Raw genomic sequence first — 19,132 nt, forward strand, 5'->3', positions numbered from 1 at the left:
TGAAACGCATGGTATAGTAGTACTAAGTTTTCGGTTGTAAGGGAAAGTGCCCGGGGAGGGGATGGTGCTGGAGGGAAGGGAAGAATTGACCAGGGAGTTACGGAGGGAGCGGTCTTTGCGGAAAGTAGACGGGGGGGGGGGGGGAAGATGGGAAGATGTGGCAGGTGGTGGGGTCACGTTGGAGGTGGCGAAAATAATGGAGGACTATTTGTTGTATGTGACGGCTAGTGGGGTGGTAGGTGAGGACTAGGGGGACTCTGCCCTTGTTATGAGTGGGGGAGAAGGGGAGAGAGAGCAGTGTTACGGGGTATTGAAGAGACCCTGGTGAGAGCCTCATCTATAGTAGGGGAGGGGAATCCCCGTTCCCTGAAGAATGAGGACATTTCCGATGCCCTGGTGTGGAACACCTCATCCTGGGAGCAGATGCGGCGTTTACTGGCAGTTCCAGAAAGCAAAAATCAGCTCATTTCCAAATTCCCTGCCAGTTCATTGCTGCTCTGACGGCATGTATGAGGCGCAGCTTCTGCTCCATCACTAGAGTCCACACAGATTCCAGGACCAGAGTATAAACATACCAAGCAAGTGACCAGATACACTTCCTACATGGGCTTTCAGCTTTATCTCAGACCCCATTCATAATTTCATTTTCCTTTATAAAATACTTTTCACTTCAGCTTTGAGATTGATTTAATTTTTTTAAATGTTCAATCTGTCCTTTCGAACTCATCTTCAAATCACAAGAGAAACAACTGATTAAAAAGGTCTTTGACATACCACGCAGCTTAGAGGACATTTGGACCATGGCTCATTAAAAAAAATCACATTGGATGACAATTCTTTAACAATCAACATAAAATCATCATTTTAAGAAGTTTATTAATTCCATTAAATGATGCATGAAAACAAGTCTTATTTTACCTTTCGAGCTGCATAGTCCACAGTTTCATCATCTTGTGAAAGATCTGATAGACTTTCATAAAAAGTTTCATTGTAAGGACCATCTAAATGCAATCTACTCCTGTAAAGGGAAGAATGGAATTAAATATATGCTCATATGAACATTTATATGTAATTTATATTAAATCACTGCTCGACCGATGTATGCCTTTCTGTGGTTTGTTGTAAAGGAAACAAGCAAATGCAGGTCATGCAGCAGAGGAAAGAGAAACAGTTAATATTTCAGGTCATGAATATTATTGAGTGCAATATTTATTTTTTATTACACTCACGAGAATGAAGATGTGGGAACACCGGAGCAAAATAAACTGCTGGTGTAACTCAGCAGGTAAGGCAGCAAGTGTGGATATAACGGACAGACATTTCAGGTCGAGGACCTTCATCTGAACAGAACCACCTGGACTACACCAGCATCCACGTTTTTTTCCATTATCTTTATTAACAAGGAAGCAAGTACATGGAGCATTAATCAGTTAATTGTTGCTGGTGTCCTAGGACTGTTAGACTGTCATCAGTCAGACTGGGAAGTCATGTTGCAGTTGTATAAGAAGTTGGTGAGGCCACATTTAGAATATTGCGTTCAGTTCTGGGCACCGTGTTATAGGAAATATGTTGTCAAGCTGGAAAGGGTACAGAGAAGATTTACAAGGGTGAAGCCAGGGCTAGAGAGTCTGAGCTATAGGGAGAGGTTGAGTAGGCTGGGCTTCTATTTCATGGCGCGCATGAGGATGAGGGGTGATCTTATCGAGGTGTATAAAATCATGAAAGGAATAGATCGGGTAGATGCACAGTCTCTTGCCCAGAGTATGTGAATCGAGGACCAGAGGACATAGGTTTAAGGTGAAGGAAAAAAGATTTAATAGGAATCTGTTGGGTAACTTTTTCACACAATGGTGTATGGAACAAGCTGCCAGAGGAGGTAGTTGAGGCAGGGACTATCCCAACATTTAAGTTCTACAGGTACACGGATAGGACAAGTTTGGGAGGATATGGACCAAATGCGGGCAGGGCAAGTTGAGCCAAGGGCCTGTTTCCACACAGTATCACTCTATGACTGGCATAGTTTCTGATTAACTTCTGATCAAGATATCGAGCAGAAATAAATTTACTCGAAAGCAAAAATAAAATCGAAATGCCAAAAATATCCAGCAGGTCAGGCAGCACCTATGAAAAGAGAGAAAGTTAGCTTTTCCGGTTGAATATTCGTCATCACAACTGAAAATAAATTTCACTGATAGAATAAGACCAGCATCACCAAGGTTATCCCAATGGAAATGGAGCCCGTTGTTTCATGGGCTCCATTTCCAGGATAAAGCTGTGAAATGCAAATCTGAAAATAAAAAAATGCCTCAAAGATTAGGTAATGACCGTGGAGAAGGGAAAACTAAGTTAATATTACAAATGTATGTCTAATAGCAGAACAGGTTACTTCTCAGACAAATAAAAAACAAGCCATCTGAAATTGTATCTCCCACAGTTACATGGGCAAGTATCATGAGGATAGATGTAGTTAGTGGACATGGATAAGCAGGCCAAAGAATCACAAAAGGAATGGTCTCTTTGTATTGCTGAAAGTTGAGGAATGAAAGCAAATATCAGATTATGCAAACTTCATTAAAGGTAGTGTAAACTTCCAACAATGATTTGTTAAATGTTAAGGACATTTCATAGGACAACAGAAGGAAACAAAACGGGCAATAAGGGCTGAAAAGATGAAGTACGAAGGGAAGCTGGCCAGGAATATAAAGAAGAACAGTAAAAGCTTCTTTAGATATGTTAAGGGAAAAAGAGTAACAAAGTCAAATGTGGGTCCCTTGAAGGCAGACACGGGTGAAATTATTATGGACAACAAGGAAATGGCAGAAGAGTTGAATATGTACTTCGGATCTGTCTTCACTAAGGAAGACACAAACAATCTCCCAGATGTACTGGAGGACAGAGGATCCAAGGGGGTAGAGGAACTGAAAGAAATTTTCTTTAGGCGAGAAATAGTTTTGGGTAGGCTAATGGGACTGAAGGATGATAAATCCCCTGGACCTGATGGTCTGCATCCCAGGGTCCTCAGGGAGGTGGCTCTAGAAATAGTGGATGCATTGGTGATCATTTTCCAATGTTCAATAGATTCAAGATCAGTTGCTGTGGATTGGAGGATAGCTAATGTTATCCCACTTTTCAAGAAAGGAGCGAGAGAGAAAACGGGGAATTACAGACCAGTTAGCCTGACTTCGGTGGTGGGAAAGATGCTGGAGTCAATTATTAAAGAGGTAATAATGGGGCATTTGGATAGTAGTAAAATGATTAGTCCAAGTCAACATGGATTTATGAAAGGGAAATCATGCTTGACCAATCTTCTGGAAATTTTTGAGGATGTGACAAGTAAAATGGATGAAGGTGTGCCAGTGGATGTAGTGTATCTAGACTTTCAGAAAGCCTTTGATAAGGTCCCACACGGGAGACTGGTGACTAAAATTAGAGCACATGGTATTGAGGGTAGGGTGTTGACATGTATAGAAAATTGGTTGGCAGACCGGAAGCAAAGAGTAGGAGTGAACGGGTCCTTTTCAGAATGGCAGGCAGTGGCGAGTGGAGTGCCGCGAGGTTCGGTGCTGGGGCCGCAACTGTTTACCATATATATTAATGATTTGGACGAGGGAATTAGGAGCAACACTAGCAAGTTTGCGGATGACACAAAGCAGGGTGGCAGAGTGAACTGTGAAGAGGATGTTAGGAGGTTGCAGGGTGACCTGGACAGGTTGAGTGAGTGGGCAGATGCAGTATAATATAGATAAATGTGAGGTTATCCACTTTGGCGGCAAAAACAAGGGGGCAGATTATTATCTCAATGGGGTTAGGTTAGGTAAGGGGGAGGTGCAGCGAGACCTGGGCGTCCTTGTCACTGAAAGTTGGCTTACAGGTACTTAATGTTCCCAATGTTGGGTGAGTCCAGAACCAGGGGTCAGTCTTAGAATAAAGGGGAGGTCATTTAAGACTGAGGTGAGGAGAAAAAACAAAAACGTTTTCACCCAGAGAGTTGTGAATATTTGGAATTCCCTGCCACAGAGGGCAGTGGAGGCCAAGTCACTGGATGGATTTAAGAGAGAGTTAGGGAGAGCTCTAGGGGCTAGTTGAGTCAAGGGATATGGGGAGAAGGCATGCACGGGTTATTGCGAGGGGATGATCAGCCATGATCACAATGAATGGCGGTGCTGGCTCAAAGGGCCTCCTCCTGCACCTATTTTCTATGTTTCTATGTTTCCATGTCTTGGTACAGCAGGCAGTAAAGAAAGTTAATGGAATGTTGGCCTTCATAACAAGAGGATTTCAGTATAGGAGTAGAGGATTTCAGTATAGAGAGGTTCTTCTGCAGTTGTATAGGGTGATTTCACAAAAGGTCACTGGAGCGTAGATCCGCACCCACGTGACCGAAAATATTAACTGGAGTACATGCGTCACTTCCGGTACGTTAGTGAATGGGAAAACACACACTTTCACAACCGTTAAAAACATCGAAAACAGCCCGTTTTTGAGCTGCAATTAACTGTACCAGTCGGGGTGACCGTGAGGAACAGCGACCTAAATTTACAGTCCAAAAAAAAGATAGAAACTAAGGTAAATTCAAGAGGGAGCTGAAGGTGTCAAAACAGCTGAAGTGCTAGCGGACATTTGCCGTGGAGATTTAAAGATCGAAAATATCGGGAATTATCGCGTTTGCTCGCTGCATTTCATCAAAAGTAAGGCATTATTGGCTTTTTATCTTTATTCATTTGTTATATGAAAAGTATTAAAAGTTAAAAATCCGTCAGTAAAATTGCAAAATCGCCCATGGTTCTCAGGTGGGTTTTAACATGCAAAATGAAAATGATTCTGAAGCTCCATTTACCATTTAAATAATCGTAAACTATCAATGCGTTTTGAAATAAATTTTACTGAGATGCAAGCTAAGGAATGGGAACGCCATGCACGTGCAACAAGAAGAGAGTATTAAAGCAGATTTGGTTGCAGCTCAAGCATCTATAGCTCTGCAAGTTGATGGCGTTCTTGTGCACATTGTCTATCCTGCTCACAGTGGGTGCCCAATCAGGATTGTTGACATCATTCCATGCTGCAGGCTTGTCTGTTATTAGATGATAAATAAATAAATAAGTAGCTTGGGTGATTGTGCAGGCTTTAAACAAGAAACATTGAGAAATATATTTTGGCAAATAATGAAATGTCCTGCTTTTGTCCAACTAACAGCTGACAATTATCCCATTTATCAATTTATTTCAAAACGCATTGATAGTTTACGATTATTTAAATGGTAAATGGAGCTTCAGAAGCATTTTCATTTTGCATGTTAAAACCCACCTGAGAACCATGGGCGATTTTGCAATTTTACTGACGGATTTTTAACTTTTAATACTTTTCATATAACAAATGAATAAAGATAAAAAGTAAATAATGCCTTACTTTTGATGAAATGCAGCGAGCAAACGCGATAATTCCCGATATTTTCGATCTTTAAATCTCCAAGGCAAATGTCCGCTAGCACTTCCGCTGTTTTGACACCTTCAGCTCCCTCTTGAATTTACCTTAGTTTCTATCTTTTTTTTGGACTGTAAATTTAGGTAGCTGTGCCTCACGGTCACCCCGACTGGCACAGTAAATTGCAGCTCAAAAACGGGCCGTTTTCGATGTTTTAACGGGTGTGAAAGTGCATGTTTTCCCATTCACTAACATGTACCGGAAGTGACGCATGTACTCCAGTTAAAATTTTCGGTCACGTGGGTGCGGATCTACGCTCCAGTGACCTTTCGTGAAATCACCCTATAGGACTCTGGTGAGACCACATCTGGAGTATTGTGTGCAGTTTTGGTCTCCTAATTTGAGGAAGGACATCCTTGTGATTAAGGCAGTGCAGCGTAGGTTCACGAGATTGATCCCTGGGATGTCGGGACTGTCATATGAGGAAAGATTGAAAAGACTAGGCTTGTATTCACTGGAGTTTAGAAGTATGAGTGGGGATTTTTTTATTTTTTTTTATATTCTTTTTTTTTTTAAATAATATTTTTATTAGAAGTAGACATATTATAAAGTATAGTTGCATATTATAGTAAAAAAACTGTTCATATACATCAATCATACATTATTAAAATTTTCAATTGTCGATTACTTCTACTTCTAGTGTTTTTTTTATATGGAAAAAGAGAGAGAGAAAAGTTACAAATATCAAAAAAAACAAAAAAGGTGGAATGGATTACTTATAATACGTCATTGGGGATAGGTTCGTAGATTATAAAGTATGACTTTTCATCTAATCCTGAGTTCAAGTTTCAGTTGGGTTTTCGTGCCGGGCCAATCTATCCCGTCAGATAATTAATGAATGGAGCCCATATTTTATCAGAAAGTTCTTGTTTGTCCATTAAGACAAGTCTAATTCTTTCTAGATATAGGGTCTCCGACATTTCCACAATCCACATTTTAATTGTGGGGGTCGTAGGGCCTTTCCAAAATTTTAATATTAATTTTTTCCCGGTTATTATACTGCAGTCGAGGAAATTTCTTTGGCTTGTTGTGAGTGTTAAACTTTGCTCTGATATTCCAAGTATTATTAATTTTGAGTTTGGATCCAGTTTTGTATTAATAACTTCTGAAATTATTTCAAAAATATCAGTCCAGAAGTGTTTAATTTTTATACAATTTGCAAACGTATGTGTTAAATTAGCATCTAGATGTTGACATTTATCACAAATAGGAGAGATTTGTGGGAAGATTCTATTTAGTTTTATTTTAGAGTAGTGTAATCTATGTAAGACTTTAAATTGTATTAAAGCATGTCTGGCATTTTACGAACATTGATGTATATGTTGTAAACTTTCGTCCCACAAATCTTTCGTTATAGGATGACCTAATTCATTTTCCCATGTGTGTCTATATGGTTCCGTCGGTGGTACCTCGTTGTTTAGGAGGGTGTTATAAATATAAGCTATTAATTTTTCAGTGTTAGGATGCTTGTTCAAACATTCATCAAGGATTTCTGGTTCCCTAGTCCTGTATACTTGTGTGTTAGATTTAACATAATCTCTAATTTGTAGATATCTGAAGAAATTATTTGAGTGCAGTCCATGATTCTGTTGTAACTCCTGAAATGAAAGAAAAGTGCCTTTCCCATAAAGATGTCCAATCTTTTTAATTCCATAATTTTTCCATTGTGTGAAACCCTTATCCAAAAAGGATGGTTTGAATAAGGGATTATTTACAATGGGAAGGCATAGTGGTATATTATTCAATTTTAAAACTTTTTTTAATTGTTTCCAAATTCGAATTCCACTATGTATTATGGGGTTCTCCTTATAGGTTTTTTTGTGCAGTTTTGTGGTAGCAAATATGATCGGTCCAATTTCAAAAGGTAAACAGTCTTCCTTTTCCATCCTTAACCAATCTGGTTGTTGATCCATTTCTTCCAGCCAGAAATTCATGTTTTTAATATGGACTGCCCAAAAATAAAACAAGAAATTTGGCAAAGCCAAACCTCCATTTATCTTTGACTTACATAAATGTTTTTTACTTATTCTATGATTCTTATAATCCCAGATAAAACTTGTAACAATGGAGTCGACTTTTTTGAAAAAAGTTTTTGGGATATATATCGGGATTAATTGAAATAGGTACAGTAGTTGCGGTAAGATGATCATTTTTATAGCATTAATTCTACCAAGCATTGAAATGGGAAGTGTTTTCCAGTATTGAATATTCTTGTGTAGTTTATTCAGTAAGGGTGGAAAATTTAGTTTAAATAAAGAGATTCCTAAGTATTTAAATTTATCTTTAACTATTTTAAAAGGGGATTGATTGTTGTAATGTATGTAGATTGAGTTTTGTTATTGGCATGATTTCACTTTTATTCCAATTAATTCTATATCCTGAGAACTGACCAAATTGAGTTATTAAATTTAATAATTTGGAATACTAGTTTCTAACTTTGTAATATATATTAGTACATCATCTGCATATAAGGAAATGTTATTCCTTGTTTCTCTAGTGTTATATCCGTATATTCCTGTATGGGTTCTAACGCTTTCTGCTAAGGGTTCGATTGCAAGAGCAAATAATAGTGGGGATAGTGAACATCCTTGTCTACAACCTCTAGAGAGGTTAAATTTAGTTGATAACATTTGGTTTGTTAATATTCTAGCTGTTGGATTAAAGTATAACAATTTAACCCATGTACAGTACTTCTCTCCCAATTGAAATTTTTCCATCACCGAAAATAAATATGGCCATTCAACCTGGTCAAATGCTTTTTCAGCATCTAACGAAATAATTGCTAGATCTGCATTAGGAATTCTATTGGAGTATATAATATTGAATAGTCTTCTCAGATTATAAAATGAATGTTTTGGAATAAAACCTGTTTGGTCGGGGTGTATTAATTTGTTAATCACTAAGCTCAATCTATGAGATAGAATTTTAGTTAGTATTTTCTGATCAGTATTTAAAAGGGCTATTGCTCTGTATGAACCTGGGTCTTCAAGATCCTTATCCGTTTTTGGTATGAGTATGATTGTAGATTCATTTAGAGTTTCTGGGAGTTTCTGTTGAGTGTAAGCATATTTGTACAGTGTCTGTAGGCGTGGAAAAACCAGATCATAAATTTTTTTATAAAATTCAGAACTTAGACCATCAGGACCTGCAGCCTTTCCATTTTTTAAGGATTTAATTGACTTCGATGTCTTTTATCGTAATTTCAGCACCTAGTGATTCTCTCTTTCTGATCTAAACCCACAAGCTTACATTTCTGTAGAAATGTTTCCATTCCTGCTGATTGTTCTGTCATATTAGATGAGTACAATTTTTGATAGTATTGTAAAAATATATCATTAATATCTTTAGGCAGTGTTAGTGTTTCTCCCTTGTCTGTTCTAATTTTGTAAATTATTTTTTCCCCGTCCAGTTTACGAAGTTGTCGCGCTAATAGTTTTTGTGGTTTATCACCAAATTCAAAATGTAATTGTTTTGTATGTTGATAGTTTTATAACTTGGTCTGAGTATATCTTGTTCAATTTATATTTCAGTACTGCAATTTTATTGTGTTTTATCATGGATGGTGCTGCTGCATTTTCTATGTCTAATTGCCTTATTTCCATTTCCAATTTCTGTTGTTTGGCCCTATTCTCTTTGTTAAGAAATGATTGAGAAGAGATTAATGCTCCTCGCACAAATGCTTTAAATGTTTCCCAAAGAAGGGAAGCAGAGATTTCAGGGCTATCATTAGCCTCAAAAAACATATTAATCTGTTTTACGAGGTATTCATTACATACCTTTTCTTTTAAGATTTGGGGATTAAGTCTCCATTGTGGCTGTGTCTCTACCATTCCGTTTAGTTTAATCATAAATGTTAGTGGAGCATGGTCTGAGATTATGATATTATGATATTGAGTGGGGATCTTAAAGAAACATATAAAATTATAAAAGGACTGGAAAAGCTAGATGCAGGAAAAATGTTCCCAATGTTGGGCGAGTCCAGAACCAGGGGGGCACAGTCTTAGAATAAAGAGGAGGTCATTAAGACTATGGGGAGAAAAAAACTTTTTCACTCAGAGAGTTGTGAATTTATGGAATTCCCTGCCACAGAGGGAAGTGGAGGCCAAGTCACTGGATGGATTTAAGAGAGTTAGATAGAGCTCTAGGGGCTAGTGGAGTCAAGAGATATGGGGAGAAGACAGGCACGGGTTATTGATAGGGGACGATCAGCCATGATCACAATGAATGGTCGTGCTGGCTCGAAGGGCCAAATGGCCTCCCCCTGCACCAATTTTCTATGTTTCTATAAGGCTAGTGGGGTGGAAGGCTTGAACCTAGGAGTTCTAAACTAACTGCTTAAAAAGAGGTGCGAGGAATAGATGAGATGTGGTCAAGGTTTGTTAACTCTGGTGGAAGAAAATTGCAGTTAAGGAAAATGGAAGACATCTCGAACATTTCGAAGAGCAGATATGGAGGAGACTGAAGAACTGGGAAGTGAGACAGAATCCTTGCCGGATGCAGGACAGAAAATCATTAACAGCTAGCAGTAGAACAATCTGATTCTTATAATGGATATAAATACTTAAAAGTAAGTTCATTTTTCGTAAGAGTTGTGATGATTTTCACTAAAAAGGCTACTGCACCTTTCTGACCAAAATAAGGAGTATCAAAAGTTTGGATTTACAATATTTCTGGACTGAACTATTCCACAGTTCTTGGTTAAACACAATGTTGGCAGAAATATGGAATAAAGTAAAGGAACTTAGTCACATGAAAGGATTGTGTTTTGAAATTACTTAACTCTCTATTTTTCATGCTTTATGCTAAGCCTCATTACTGGGAATGTTAGCAGACCATAACCTTCGTGGTGCCTGGACAAAACTTCAATCTCTTTGATATAACCTCAATATTAATTAATTAATTGGCAAATAGCAACAATATAACTGTTGGCATGTTATTATCAACTTAAAAGTTTGAACTAAAGATATGAAATAAATGCTGCTCTTGCCAGCAACATCTAATTTCAGAGAATGAGTTTCTTCCAGTGTTAGTCCTATAGCACCCTCGGGTGGTCAGTAAAAGACATACAGGTAACTAAAGATTGCAAAGGAGCTAACTGTTAAATTTACCAGTCGACAAATGCTAACGATGAACTCATTTTCAAAACTTGCTAATAGTATCTTTCATTCTCTGTCGCAAAGCTGTCTTATTTGAACACAATAAAACGGCATCAGAAGTCAGATATTGGTGCCAAGTGGAAAATACTGCATTCTAGATAAAAAATATCCTGTGATTTTCTATAACCATTTAAACATAGAACAGTGCAGCATGAGAACAGATCTTTCACCCCCGATTATGCAGGGATTTTACTCCTTAAAATATTTCAAAGTGATATGGAACACCACAACTTCATATTTAATTATACAGATAATGAGAAAGGATTCTAACTTCAAATTGATTTGTACCTGTTGCAAGGAAAGGCTTAGGTAATTCAGATGTATCCAAACACTGATGCTTATAAAGTACTGCACATTGATTATGTAAAATTAGATATGCATTGAATGACAGGTATTCTATCAACAGGGGATAACTGCCTACAGCCAGTGCAAGAGAATGATGTGAAATGTTATTACTACTTCAGAAATAAATAGTCACAAAAAGAACAACCCCATTCTTTTCCACAAACCCCTACAATTACAATCACATAATTCCAACTGACCTGTCTTTTGTAAATTCTTCTAAGTGCTGCTGAACTCTCAGATATAAAGGATAAATTCCATCTATGTCCATCATATCAAGCATCTGCACTTGAAGGATCCGAGAAAGAACACAGCCCTTCGGCAAGCCAGAATTCTCCACTGCATGGATATCTGGAAGCATATGACATTTTTTTTCCCCCAAATGTATTACTAGAATAAATTTACAATAGAAAAACCAAAATCAATTTGTAATACATGTAGAAGATGATCCCATTTAAGCAGATGTGAAAAGTATCATGAAGCCCGAAGTCTGAAGGTAAAAGTGGCAGGGCAGGAAAGGAGCCATTGGTGATGATACTCTGACCAAAACTTTGTAGGAAATAACTCTGGACTGCCCAACTAACCTTGGTCTCTTAGGGAGAATTACTGATAAAATGGTGTGCTTAGCCATTTCAAAGCGATAGGAGACAAGAAATAATGTATCACCATCATAAATATGGTTCATGGCTAGTGCCACTGTAGTGTTGAGAGAAAGAATACAACCTGACTGTATAAAACAAAGTATTCCTCTATGACAAAACTAGAATAAAGTAGTTACTTTGATAGCAGCAAAAGAAACACCATCTCCCGAAGGGGCCCCTCCAAGTACCAACACCCTGACTTGGAAGTATTATGCATTCATCATAGCTGAACACAAGTCCTGCAACTCCAGATCCAACAGCATGGTGGGAGCCCTGACCACAAGGTAGAAGAGTTAGTTATGTAGGCCTAAATACAGCAACATACAATGTGGGTTGGCCTATTGATTTAACATGGTGGTAATCAAGTACAATTGGCCAGCTTGATACTTCTTTGGAAATAGCAAACATTAATCATATCACATGTGCCACAAATAGAGTATCTTAACGATTTTCCAAATGATCTTAACAGTATCTTAACAGTATTTCCAAATGATTAAATATAGTTGGCCAAATTCACACAAAAATATGTTTCGAGGTAGATGGTGATATCTCCTATGGCAACATTTATTGCCTAATTAAACATATTATGAGGACACAGTATCTGGGATTTGCAAATATGACAGTGTGCACAATTTCCGCTGTCTGATCCAATCTAAAGGTCCACACATGGTTCTATAAAAATTGATTTACAAGGTTATGCCACACATTGTCAAGATCTAAAGGATGCAGCCAAACAAAAGAATGAGAAGGGCAAGGTTATTGAGATGAAAACTTACTATTTCTCAAAACATCCTTGCGAAAGTGACTTGCCTCACAGTGCCTTATTTCCTGTGAAATACGTGTTCTCTTCATATCACATGTCCTGAGGGTGCCTGCATTGCTCAACAAAGCCATTGTTATCACGTGAATGAGCTCTGTGAGAACAGTTCGGGTACACTGTGGTCCACTGACCATACCATTAGCAGGGAAGAAGTATGCTTTCAAATGATTCGCAAGTTCATTCAGATCCATCAAGCAGTCCTGGTCATCCTTACAGCCAAATATCAACTCTCCATTCTTCACGTTAGTCATAAATATACGCAGACATGGAGGGATTTTGTTGAGGGAAGAAGATGAGAAGAAATAAAAGTGAAAAATTACAATGCAAATTAAAAAGCCAAATAATGCCTCTATGGAGGTTAATATTTCAACAGCCATTAAAATAAGGGTAAAACATTAAAATATTTCAAACATTGCATTATTACTAAGCATTAAATGCCAACTCGTTTATGGATGATTTCTTATTTTGTGCATGCCATGTTACATTATTATATAAATGCGTACTTCAATTTATCTATCTATCTCTATACTTCTATCTTGGATGTGTATTTATTTGTGTGATGTTTGTGTGCGATTCACATCTCCTCGAAAACACGACGTGCCGATGATGACATTTTTACATATTCCGATATGATTTACGCCATGTCAAAAGTCACCTTATCTGAAAATTTCATGCATTATTTCTCAAATTATTTATGAAAATGTTCACAAATCTCAAATAACTTAGAAAATAAACTAGATGGTCTCGCTGATGACGTCACAATGGATCTGCCTGCCTGCGTCTGCTCGCGCTGCGAGTGACCCGTTATGTCTTCTTGGCTTCTTAACTTTCACTTCTTTAAATTTGTCACTTAGCGTTTTTAAACTGCTGCGCAGGTCCGCTGGGCTCCTTGAAGTTGTGGAACATGGCGGCAGCGGTCGTTATCGCCGCGCGGGTGCGAGGCAGCGCGATGGGAAGGTGGCCATGGCGGCCATTACTCCCTCTGAGAGATGCCGTTCTATGGAGACCTGTGATTCCTCCGTCGATCACAGGGACTTGGGGAATCGTGACGCCTTTTCCTCGCTGGTAATCCCGATCCCACCTGGCGATCTCTGGCCGTCACGGGGGACGACCTCCTCTGTCTCCCCCGCCCGATCATCTGTCAAGCGGGTGGGTGGGCTTCCCCTCGCGGAAGCCACGATCGGCCTGCCCTCCGCTACTTTTGACCGTCCGCCCACTTGCAGCAGCAGGGCCGCCCGCACAAAAGACGCCGCAAATGAGAAACCCCAGCTGCAAAAGGCAGGGACACCCGGAAACCCCAGTCCAAAAGGCAGCAAGCTCCCCTGCCTCTGTGTGCCCCTCTCTGCGCCTCCATCTCCTTCTGTGTGCCTCTGCCCTTCTCGCTCCATCCCCATCCCTCTCTAGCCGCGCCTGCGAGTTGGGGGCTATGCATGAGTGGATAGAGCAGGGCATGGGGTAAATGAGTGAATTAATAATATTAATATAATATCAATGGGGGTGGTGAGGGGGGTGTGTGTGTGGTGTGTGGTGTGTGGTGTGTGGGTGTGGGTGTGGGTGTGGGTGTGTGTGTGTGTGTGTAAAACACGACACGCTAACGGTGACATTTTACATATTCCGATAGAGATTTACGCCGTGAGGTCAAGAATCGCCTTATCTGAAAATATCATGCGTTATTTCTCTAGTTATTTATAAAAATGTTCACAAATCTCTAAAAACCTGGGGGGGAAAACAACTTTCTTTCGCTTATTCCCTGCGCTTAGCCCTGCCCGCAACATTGTAGCTATTCAAGTACACTGACTTCTGCTAGCTAGCAAGTGCAAATGCATTTTTTTTGGTTTAAAAATGAGGGAGGCTGAATATGGCGAAATGAGCAGCCCCTGCACAGTTGTCGGCTATGGGTGAGTGCTGAAATATTGCGTTGGGGGAACAGGTTGTGTTGGAGAAAGGGGAACGGGTTGCGTTGGGGGACCAGGCCTCCATGGGGGCTATGGGTGAGTGGTGGAATATTGCGTTGGGGAACCGTTGCGTTGGCGGACCAGGCCTCCCGTGTGACAGTGACCCAAAGGGTCCCACTTCGTCTTGTGTGCTATGAAATTTGAATTGGTGAATACCAAATGCATTCCAACATTTTCTGTTTCTGTAGCTAAAACAAGTTTTTCCACAAGCGATTTCTACTAATCCATATCCACTCTAGATAAGGAGGAATTTCAGTAATGAAACTTGCAGATATTCTCTTTCAAGCTGATAGACCCCTACTATTGGTGGGGGCGCTGCAATGGCAGCAGCCCTGTCAGCAGCGCGTTAGTTTTTTCAACTTTTTTAATATGTTTTAAAGTATGTTTTTAATGTTTCTTTGTGTGTTTTGTGTGGGTGGTGGTGTGGGGGGTGAGGGGGAAACCGTTTTGGCCGCCTCCTCCATGGAGAGGCGACTTTTTCCAGGTCGCCTCCCCTCCCCCGTGGCCTAACAGCAAGGATCGGCGCGGCCTTTCCCGGAGACTCGCCCGGGGCTTCAGCGGCGGGCGCAGCGTGGACTCTCGGCGTGGAGCGGGTGAGCCCTCGCTGGAGGGGAGCGCTCCGTTTCGCTGGCCCGGGGCAGCCGGCAGCCTGAAGCCGCGCGCGGTCTGCACAGCTCCAGCTGGCGCGGTGTCTACAGCCCAGGATCCCTCATGGGGGACCTGGGGGAAGAAGAAGCCATCACGGCCGGCCCGCGGCCAACTTCTATCGCGGGCGCTGTTGCGACTTACCATCACCCCTGGAGGGGAGCTTCGACCGCCGGCCCTGCGGTCTGTGGTGCTTCTGGCTGCGGCGCAAACTTTAAACTTTAAATCTTGACCGCCGGCCTGCGGCCTACACCAACTTAAAGCCGCGGTCTCCGGTGGGGAAGAGCCGATCCTGGACTTACCTGGACTTGTACCTTGTCCTTTTACCATCTGGACGCCCGCAGCAACGGCTGCGGAGGGTTGAGGTCCCGACCACGGGGGAAAATGGAGGAGGACTGGCCAAATTGTGTGCCTTCCACCAGTGATGAATGCTGTGGTGGATGTTTATGTTAAATTGTTATTGTGTTATTGTGTGTGTTCTTTATCATTGTACTGCTGCTGACATATCCATTTCACTTGCACTTTATGTGCAATGTGACAAATAAACTATATTGTATTGTATTGTAATGGACTGTTGTTAAGTTCTATGATTCTTAGTCACATAATCACACAACCATTTTGCTGCCGAACCATGTACATAAGTTGTGGGGAATGCAAAGAGATAAACACTTCTCAAAAGAAATAAGGAAGTACGCCAAAGGATATGCTGGTGTCAAGTGTTACATAGACCATGATACATGTGGAGAGTAATTCATTCAATACAGTATTTAATGGTTGGAAATGTTTAAAAACTTGTGAACTTATATTTACCTCTCACTTAATCCAATCTCTTGTAACCCCTATTGAACTTTAAGGGCGGCGAAGGCAAGCCAGAGAACTAAAGGCCAGTGCGCCCAAAATCAGTGGTGACAAAGTTATTGAAGGGAATGCCAAGATATAGGATCTAACTGGATTTTGAAAGGCATGGACCGATTAGAGATAGTAGGCATGGCTTTGTGCCTGAGAAATAGTGCCTCAAGAATTTGAATTTTTTTGAAGAGGTGATCAAAACAATTGATCAGGGCAGGATTGCAGTAGTTATCCACATATACTTTTATTGCTTTTGATAGGGTTCTGCATGGTAGGCTGGTGCAGAGGATTAGAAAATGAGAACACATATGGATTCAGGCTGAGCTAGCCGTTTGGACACAAAAACAGCTTGGTGGAAGCAGGTAGTGGAAGGATGTTTCTCAGTTTGGAGGCCTGTGACCAGCAATGTGTTGCAGGAATTAGTGCTGGGTCCCCTGTTGTGTCATATCTTCACAATTTAGTGGAGAATGTAGTTCAATGTGATATACACCAAGAATGGCAAGGCCATGGTGAATATTGCAGCACAGAAAGACATGGGGTTACCTACTTAGCTCCCTGAAAATGGCAACACAGACAGGGTGGTGAAGGCAGCCTGGGGCATGTTTGCCTTCATCGGACAGGGGACCGAGTACAAGTGTTGGGATGTCATATTATAGTTATACAAGAAGTTAGTAAGTCAGCACTCAAGAGTATTGAATGCAGTTCTGGTTGCCACACTACAAGAAGGACATGATTAAGCTTGAGGATGCAGAAAAATAAAAAGGACATTGCGGACTGGAGGGCTCGAGTTACAAGGAGCGACTTGATTGGGCAAGCACTGTGGCACAGCTGGTAGAGATGCTGCTTCACAGCACCAGAGGAGCAGCTACCAACCTGACCTCAGGTGCTGTCTATGGGGAGTTTGCAGGTTCACCCGATGATCACATGGATTTCATCATGGTGCTCCAGTTTCTCCCACATCCCAAAGTCATATGGGTCTGTTGTTCAATTGGCCTCTGTAAATTGCCCCTAATGTGTAGGGAGTGGATAAGAAAGTGGGATAACAAAACTAGACTGATGGGTGATCAATGGCCAACATGGATTTGGTGGGCCAAAGGCCCCATTACTATATGTCTAAACTAAACTAAGACTGGAATGTCATCCCTAGAGCAAAGCAGGCCAAGATTTTTTACAATTCATGGTATTATATGATCATTAGGAACATAGGATAAAGCAGATGGTCAGTCTTTTACCCAAGATAGGGAAGTTCAAAACTAAAGCACATTGGTGTAAGGCGATGGGGAAAGGTTTAATGGGGGCCTGAGGGGCAAGTTCTTCCACAGAGGACAATAGGTATATGGAAAGACCTGCATTAGCAAGTGGTGAAGGCAGGTGCGATAACATTGAAAAGGCACTTGGACAGGTTCATGGATAGGCACGGTTGAGAGGAATATGCTAAATAGGATTAGCTCAGGTAGGCATCTTGGCCAGCAGGGTCCTGTTGGACCCAAGGGCTTGTTTCTGTGCAGAATGTCTCTATGACATTGAAGTTAATATTCTAAATTTTATTTTCCGAGTTTTGCTATACACATGCCTTACAAAAGTATTCTGATGTCAAATTCACATCAATTTGCTGTGCAAAATCTTAGACAAGTGAACGTCTAAAAGTTTTATTCAGTTGCTGTAAATTCTAGCTCATTAATTTCACAAGAAATAAGAGATTAATTTGAATCAGATCTAGCCATTGCACTTATCAATTAAAATAATTTCCCACGGTCTGCCTGCGTATGGTAAAACACAATGTCGATAGCTTTGTCGACATTCCTTTTAAATGTGAGCAAGACAGTTTCAGATGGCCAATGAAAAAGTTCTGAATCAGGCTACAGTTGAATTTGAATAAAGGAGCAAAGTTCTTCCTATTTAATGGTGTTGCATAAAGAAACAAGATATACTACAAAAGATATGCAAATGAATGATTGCAGAAGTCTAATGTCTTCACTAGGAGGAATTAATCTTACTTACCTAACACTGACAAGTTACAATACAATACAATCAGTTTTATTCGTCACATTGCACATAAAGTGCAAATGAAATGAATTTGTCAGCAGCGGTACAATGATAAAGAACACACAAACACAATAAAAAATCAACACAAACATCCACCACAGCATTAATCATTGTGGTGGAAGGCACAGAAATTGGCCAGTCCTCCTCCATTTCCCCCCCGTGGTCGGGACCTCAACCCTCCGCAGCCATCGCTGCGGGCGTCCAGATGGTAAAAGGAAAAGGTAAAAGTCATGGTGAAACAATGAAAAATGGCAACTGATGTGTACTGTTCACCAACCTCCAACAATAAGGCACATCAAGTGGTTGATTGTGGAAAGAAATAGAGCTCTTGTTCACATTCTACTACATTGAACGTTGGTCCATTGGAGGGTGAGACTGGAGAGTTGTTGGTGGGGAACATGGAAATGGCAAAGGCATTAAACGAGTATTTTGTATCAGTCTTCACCATAGAAGACACAAGAAATATTCCAACGCTGGATAAACAGGGGGCGGTAGGAATGGAGGAGTTAAATACTATTAAGATCACCAAGGAGGTGGTATTAGGGAAATTAATGAGACTGAAGGAGGATAAATCCCCTGGGCCTGATGGATTACATCCAAGGGTCTTGAGGGAGATAGCGGTGGGGATTGTGGATGCATTGGTGATAATTTAAAAAAGGAAGTAAACAGAAGGCGGGTAACTATAGACCGGTTAGTCTAACATCGGTGGTGGGTAAAATGTTAGAGACAATTATTAAAGAAACACTAACGGGGCACTTGGATAAACATGACTTCATCGGACAGAACCAGCATGGTTTTGTGAAGGGGAAGTCCTGTTTAACGAATCTGCTCGAATTCTTTGAGGAAGTAACAACCCGGGTGGATAAAGGGGAACCGGTGGATGTGGTATACTTGGACTTCCAAAAGGCTTTTGACAAGGTGCCACATAAGAGACTATTGCTAAAAATAAAAAATTATGGGATTGGGGGTAATATATTAGCATGGGTAGAGGATTGGCTAACAAATAGGAAGCAGAGAGTGGGGATAAATGGTTCATACTCGGGATGGCAACCGGTAACTAGTGGGGTTCCGCAAGGGTCGGTGCTGGGACCCCAGTTGTTCACAATTTATATAAATGATTTGGAGGAGGGAACCAAGTGTAATATATCAAAATTTGCGGACGATACAAAAATGGGAGGAAAAGTAGGGGATGAGGAG

At 40.6% G+C, this 19,132-nt stretch overlaps 1 protein-coding gene across 1 annotated transcript in view; it reads right to left on the bottom strand.

Moving 5' to 3' along the window:
* The window catches only part of ippk (inositol-pentakisphosphate 2-kinase), a 76,291-nt gene that overhangs the window by 7,098 nt on the left and 50,061 nt on the right, over positions 1 to 19,132 (bottom strand). Inside the window, exons 9-11 of the mRNA XM_033037270.1 lie at positions 12,397 to 12,676; positions 11,180 to 11,330; positions 919 to 1,018 (exon numbers count right to left, since the gene is read on the bottom strand). Coding sequence (XP_032893161.1) covers positions 919 to 1,018; positions 11,180 to 11,330; positions 12,397 to 12,676 — 531 coding nt within the window. The remainder of the gene's footprint in view (positions 1 to 918; positions 1,019 to 11,179; positions 11,331 to 12,396; positions 12,677 to 19,132) is intronic.

The sequence above is a fragment of the Amblyraja radiata genome, chromosome 18 (assembly GCF_010909765.2).
Source record: "Amblyraja radiata isolate CabotCenter1 chromosome 18, sAmbRad1.1.pri, whole genome shotgun sequence".
Lineage (NCBI taxonomy): Eukaryota > Metazoa > Chordata > Chondrichthyes > Rajiformes > Rajidae > Amblyraja > Amblyraja radiata.